This window comes from Puma concolor, chromosome D1 (genome assembly GCF_028749965.1).
Source record: "Puma concolor isolate L17-30 chromosome D1, mPumCon1.1.hap2, whole genome shotgun sequence".
Taxonomy (NCBI): Eukaryota; Metazoa; Chordata; class Mammalia; order Carnivora; family Felidae; genus Puma; species Puma concolor.
Genome location: NC_141676.1, coordinates 95628882 through 95636110, shown reverse-complemented (window position 1 = coordinate 95636110; position 7229 = coordinate 95628882). Strand labels below are relative to the sequence as shown.

General features: G+C 37.5%; 1 protein-coding gene across 1 annotated transcript; it reads left to right on the top strand.

Moving 5' to 3' along the window:
- The first annotated feature begins 297 nt into the window (after positions 1–297).
- On the top strand, positions 298–1260 carry LOC112865811 (olfactory receptor 8G1-like). The gene has a single exon (XM_025928862.2). It carries the CDS (start codon positions 301–303, stop codon positions 1258–1260), a length of 960 nt encoding a protein of 319 aa, XP_025784647.1. The 5' UTR covers positions 298–300.
- The last annotated feature ends 5969 nt before the right edge of the window (positions 1261–7229 follow it).

Below are 7229 nucleotides of genomic sequence, written 5' to 3'. Positions count from 1 at the left end.
CACTTGGGCTGCTTCCACAATTTGGCTAGGGTAAATAATGCTGCATAAACATAGAAGTGCATAAGACCAACTTTTACAGCATAGAACAAAAAAGGGATAGTTCTAACTGATATTTATTTACATGCCCCACATTATGGAGACCTCAGCGTCTTTGAGCGCTAACATAGATCAGGAACAGACAGCACTGAAGCTACATGGCTGAAAAGACAAATTCTGTTTCATACTAAATTGCATGGTGGGACAATAAATATCTACCACAATTTTTCTTCTTCTCTTTCTACATAAAATTCCCAGAGGAAAATGACAGCAGGAAATCATTCCACAGTGACTGAGTTCATCCTTGCTGGGTTAACAGAGAGCCCAGAACTCCAGCTGCCCCTTTTCTTCCTCTTCCTAGGAGTCTATGTGGTCACGGTGGTGGGGAACCTGGCCATGATCACACTGATAGGGCTCAGTGCTCACCTGCACACCCCCATGTACTATTTCCTCAGCAATTTGTCCTTCATTGATCTCTGCCATTCCACTGTCATTACCCCTAAAATGCTAGTGAACTTTGTGACAGAGAGGAATTTCATCTCCTACCAAGCATGCATGACTCAACTCTACTTCTTCCTTGTTTTTGTTATATCAGAATGTCATATGTTGGCTATAATGGCGTATGATCGCTATGTTGCCATCTGTAACCCATTGCTTTACAATGTCACCATGTCTTATCAGGTTTGCTCCCGGCTGGTAGTTGGGGTGTATATCATGGGCTTGACTGGTGCCTCAGCTCACACAGGCTGCATGCTAAGAGTGCTTTTCTGTAAGGCTGACAGAATCAACCATTACTTCTGTGATCTTTTCCCACTGTTGGAGCTCTCCTGCTCCAGTACTTATATCAACGAGGTGGTAGTTTTGTGCTTCAGTGCATTTAATATCCTCGCCCCCAGCCTCATGATTCTTAGCTCCTACATCTTCATCATTGCCAGCATCCTCCGCATCCGCTCCACCGAAGGTAGGTGCAAAGCCTTCAGCACCTGCAGCTCCCACATCTCAGCTGTTGCCGTTTTCTTTGGATCCGCTGCGTTCATGTACCTGCAGCCATCATCTGTGAGCTCCCTGGACCAAGGGAAAGTGTCTTCCGTGTTTTACACCATTATTGTGCCTATGCTGAACCCCCTGATCTACAGCCTGAGGAATAAAGATGTCAGAGTTGTCCTGAATAAGATCCTTGAAAATAGAAGGAAATGGGTATTTTGCTTGAGAAAAGCTTTGTAATTCTCAGAGAAGGTTTGATAAGGAAACAATCCAGAGACAACAGTGTATGTCCACAAGTAATGAAATTGTTCATTCTACTTGATAATTTTGAAGAACAGTGCGGGAGGACTGGATTCATAGTGCCAGTCACATGGACAGCATCACCATATGATAGGGTATATTAGACATTGACCTGGGCACCATGTGGACACGATAGCACACCAAGTGTATTGGACATAGAGTTAGAAAGCAAAGTGCATGCAAACAAAATTTGCAGAATTGGGATATCTCCTAGAAACAGGATGCATAACAATGGTTATTTGCTAACTTAAATTGATGAAATAAGTACAATTCCTTTGATAATACTTATTGCCTTATATTTTAATATGTTTTTCAAGACTTAACTTCTACTAGTTATAGGAAAGGATGGTATGTTGTAAATCAGTGTTATTAAAATATAGGGTTAATAAACTTTTAATTTTACATGTTTGGCATGAAGACTATGACTAACCACAATAGGTAACATACACTACCTGCCAGCCAAGGTCTTACCAGTAAGCTTTCCTTTCCCTCTTTTTTTTTTTTTTTTAAATTCAAATATAGTTGACACACAATGTTACTTCAGTTTCAGGTATAGAACATACTGATTCAACATCTCTGTACATTATTCTATGCTTGCCCCATATGTAGCTACCATCTGTCCCCGTAGAATACTATTACAATACCATTAACTACATTCCATTTGCTGTGCCTTTTATTCTTGTGAGTTACTCATTCCATAACTGCAGGCCTGTACCCCCCTCTTCCCTTCATCCCTTTTTGCTCATACCCCATCCACCTCCCCTCTGGCAACCAAAAGTTTGTTCTCTGTATTTACAGGTCTGATTCTACTTTTTGTTTATTCATTTTGGTTTTTAGATTCCACATATGTGTGAAATCATACGGTATTTGTCTTTCTTGGTCTGACTTATTTCACTTAGCCTAATACCCTTTAGGTCCATCTATGTTGTTGCAAATGGCAAGATCTTCTTTTTATGACTGTGTAATATTCCACTGTATAGATATGCTATATCATCTTTATCCACTTATGTATTGATGGACACTTGAATGGCTTCCATGGACACTTTAATGGCTATTGTAAATAATTCTGCAATACACATAAAGGTGCATATATCCTTCTGAATTAGTGTTTTGTTTCCTTTGGGTAAATATCCAGTAGTGGAATTATTGGATCATATGATATTTCTATTGTTAGCTTTTTGAGGAACCTCTATACTGTTTTCCACAGTGGCTGTACCAATTTACATTTCCACAAACAATACACAAGTGTTCCTTTTCTCCACATCTTCACCAAAACTTATTTCTTGTCTCTCTGATTTTAGTCATTCTGACAGGTATAAGATGATATTGTAGTTTTGATTTGCATTTCCCTGATGATTAATGATGTTGAGTATCTTTTCATGTGCTGTTGGCCATCTATACATCTTCTTTGGAAAAATGTCTATTCAGGTCCCCTGGCCATTTTTAATGGGATTAAACCATCGGTTTTTATTGCCAAACAAATAAAATGATTCAGTATTTATACAGAAATAAAATAATTTGTATAGCACACATATTTCTTTGCTCCTCATCATTTCTCTTTATTTTAGAAAAAAAAATAAAGTTACCATATCTCCTTCTTACTCTAATTAGGAACTTCCCAGGGATTTATGCAATATTTAGCATATGCTTTCACTTAGGCCACAAGTTAAAATATTCCAAACATCACTGTTTTCTGAGTATATTATGAAATCTAAATACAGTTAACAGAGACCAATGAAAATAAAAATTTTCAGATCTTACATAACCAGGTTGTTTTCCCTGATTTTCTACTTTGCCCTTGTGGGAAGGGACTTCAGAAAACTTTAGTGTATGTCTTATAAATTTCCTGAAATTTTGCATTTAAAAATGGCGTGGCATGAAATTCACCAGAACTCTAACAATATCTCTCACATCCTTGGTTCTAATATGTAACCTAATAAGAACAATGAATAACACTTTTGTGACACTATTAAGCCCTTGAGTACCAATGGAGAAAGGGAAATTCTAATTGTTTCTTTTCCCATGAGTGGATACTTGTGGGATAAGATCCTAGTGGGAGGCCATTATCATTGTTTGCTCTTAATCAGACCCTTAACATCTATACCCAGAGTGTAAAATCCTCAGATAATATCAACCAACCTTTGCAGGGGGACAGACAGTTTTGGGCATCAGCTTCACCAGAGATCAAGATCAGTGACTAAAAACAATGGCCAAAGGAGACTTATAGGCTATGACTCCCTCAGCACTAAAGAGTCCTGCAAGGTTGGTACTCCGAACTATCCACCAGCATTGTCAGATCATTTTTCCCTTCAGAACAATGAAGAAAAAGTAACACGGCACTGAATTCTCTGTGAAGAAGGAAAGCTATGTCTGAATCACAGTCCTTGGATTTTAAAATCTTAGCTTTCCACTCAGGCTCCTTTCCCAGCGCACACAGAGATGTACGCAGCCATTTCATCCTCACCTGTCCTCGTTCTATTGTTCACACTTTCTCATGACCACAGGCCCCTTTGTTATCTCTCTGTCCCCTCTAGTTTAAAATTATGGCAGAAACTTTTTTGTTTACTCATTTCAACTCAGGCAGTGTGAGGGCTTTGCCAACTTAGATTGAGTCTATGTTAATATATCTCTAACCTTCCTTCATAATTTTATTAAACACATATCAATTGAGGGTCACTAGATGCAAAGCACTGTGCTAAGTACTGTATTGATTTTACAGTCTAGTAGAGAAGGGAAACCAGTAAATAACTCATACTAATTAATATAAAGTAAGTGCTTATGTAAAACACAAGAAATGTATTCATAGGCACACACACAAAATGGTCATGTTAACTGGGGCTCTCCTACTAAACTTTTCAAATATTTTTTTAAATGTTTATTTATTTTTGAGAGACAGAGAGAGAGAGAGAAAGAGTGTGTGTGTGTGTGTGTGTGTGTGTGTGTGTGTGAGGCAGAGAGAGAGGGAGACAGACACAAAATCTGAAGCAGGCTCCAGGCTCTAAACTGTCAGCACAGAGCCCAAAGTGGGGCTGGAACTCATGAACCCCGAAATCATGACCTGAGCTGAAGTCTGATGTTCAATCCACTGAGCCACCCAGGTGCCTCTCTCACATTAAATTCTTAACTAAATGATCCTAACTGCTGAATAAACGTCGTAAGGTAGATGGAATGGAAGAAGAGAAAAGCTAAAGGGATATGGTGAGTAAAAACTAACAGTCTACCAAATAACTAAATAACATGGTATTTGTTGGGATATAAAAAAGAAAACTTTGTTGTTATTGTTGTAAATCTTTGAATGACAAATTAGTTTTAACTTTATTTGGAGACCTTGGAAAATACTGATTATTTTAAGAGGTTACTATTCAGTAAAAAAGTTGAAAATCTCTGTATTATCATGTGTTCATGGAAAGAAACAACAAGAAGATCTGTTGAGGAAAGAAATTGGAAACTCTTACTGCCATTATGGGAATGACAGTGTTGGGCGAATGAAAAACAGAGCAGGGAGATACTTAAATAGATTACAATTGAAACAACACTGACATTGATTAAGTTCTTACCAAGAGCCAGGAACTGTGCTGGGGACCTCAATTTACAGGTATCATTTAATTTAACTTTCACACGGGACAGAAATTAATGTTTTCATTTTTCAGAACATTAGAGCAAATGTAGGACTGAATTTTTTGCATCAATGGCTACTATGCTAATATCAGGACCTATTAGAAGGACACAGTCATGAAAGTTGGAATTTAAAGAGATATTCAGGGAGATTTAATCCAACCACCCATCTAAACCTTGCATCCATCAACAATATCTGCTCCGTGGCCTTTTAGGCTGTGCTCTAACATTTCTGGCTATAAGATCAGATTATGTGTGACTATAATGTTCTCTGATGTGAAACCAGATATTTCTTCTAATAGTTTCAAGCAGGTCATTTGACTTCATTCTCTTGGAGACATATAAAATGAGTCCAATATCGAAATGGGGAGCCTGGGTGGCTCAGTCAGTTAAGCATCTGACTCTTAATTTTGACTTAGGTCATGATCTTGGCTCAGGTAATGATCTCACAGTTCATGTGTTTGAGTCCTGCACTGGGGGTCCGTGCTGACAGCACTGAGCCTGCTTGGGATTCTCTCTTTCCCTCTCTCTCTGTCCTTTCCCAATTTTAGCATTCTCTCTCTCTCTATCAAAATAAATAAATAAACTTAAAAAAATGAATCCAACATCTTTTAAATGTAGCATTATGTTGAACATTTGGCAGTAACTGTTATGTGTCACATAAATCTTTTTTTGCTAATAAATATCCTCAGTTACTTCAGCCATTCCTTAAAAGACAAGATTTCTGATACTTTTTCTGAAAATTTCCAGTTTTTCTAAATCACAGAAAGTATTGTAACCCAAATTGAAAACAATATTCCAACTGTTGCTTGAGTATTAAGAAAATAAATTTCCATTTTCTAGAATCTCTTTAAAATCTTTGCAATCTAAATGAAATATATATTAGCCTTTCTTAAAAAAATCACATTGTTGTCCCGTATTGAATTTAATCTAAAATTTGTAGTTGTATTTTGCCCGTGTTCTAATAATCCATACTTCTATCATCTTTCAATTCTGTAGAGAGTACATGAGAAATACATGATAAGAAGACACCAGGGTGTTTTTCTTCCAAAACCTTTCTCATATTTTGGGAATAAGTGTAGTTTTCTGGCCTCCACCACCAACATGAAGTCCAATTAACTTAAATTATTTATAATCCTCTGATTCTCTGGCCATAGTGATGCAATATATTACCTAAATTTTGGCCATTGTGTCACTCCCCTGGGATTAGTTGAATTTATAAACAAAGGAAGACAGTTTTCACTATGGGAGAAGTTGTTGAGGTGTAAGTATGCTATGTTCTTACCTTATGAGGCAGTAGCTTTCTTCCTGGGTGAAGGAACCCTCGACAAGCAGACTAGCAGAATTCCAGGTGGGATGGTATTGGTAGTTGCCCAGTTCTTCAGGTTTTTATTCAGAGTTCGAATTCTAGTAAGGAAAATGATTCAGGTCAAAATAACAACTTTTTACAGACTTGTGAATCCTATGTTTATTAACTGTAAAAAACAAGTTACTCTTTCTTATTTTGAATTAAATGAAAACTTAATCATTATGCCATTTGATAAGTATGACATTAATGTATACATATAGGATACCCCAAAGGATATAGGAAAGAGTCATTAGAAATAACAGTAGTTGAATTACCATATTGTAACCTGAAACTAGTTATTAGACTGCATGTTAATTAACTGGAATTTGAATAAAGACTTAAAAAAAAAAGATATAATGGTAGTAACTCTCCTACTAACTAGCTCAAAAAAAATCTAAAACTTGGTGTTTTCTGTTAAAAATTAGAAATATCTTTTTTTTTTTTTTAATTTTTTTTTCAACGTTTTTATTTATTTTTGGGACAGAGAGAGACAGAGCATGAACGGGGGAGGGGCAGAGAGAGAGGGAGACACAGAATCGGAAACAGGCTCCAGGTTCCGAGCCATCAGCCCAGAGCCTGACGCGGGGCTCGAACTCACGCACCGCGAGATCGTGACCTGGCTGAAGCCGGACGCTTAACCGACTGCGCCACCCAGGCGCCCCAAAAATTAGAAATATCTTAATTATAAGTTTCTTGAATTTTCCTCTGGTCAGCTGGAATCATAGGTTGCTCTAGAGTGATGGAAGAGATTCAAGAGATACCAACATTATGAATGTCCCTTGATGAGGAATAAAATAATGATCTCCATAAAATTACTTTGTCTCTCTCTCTCTCTCTCTCTCTCTCTCTCTCTCTCTCTCACACACACACACACACACACACACACACACACACCACAAGTACACTCATTTTCTGTTTTTTAAGCTTAGAACCAGATGAGGGGATA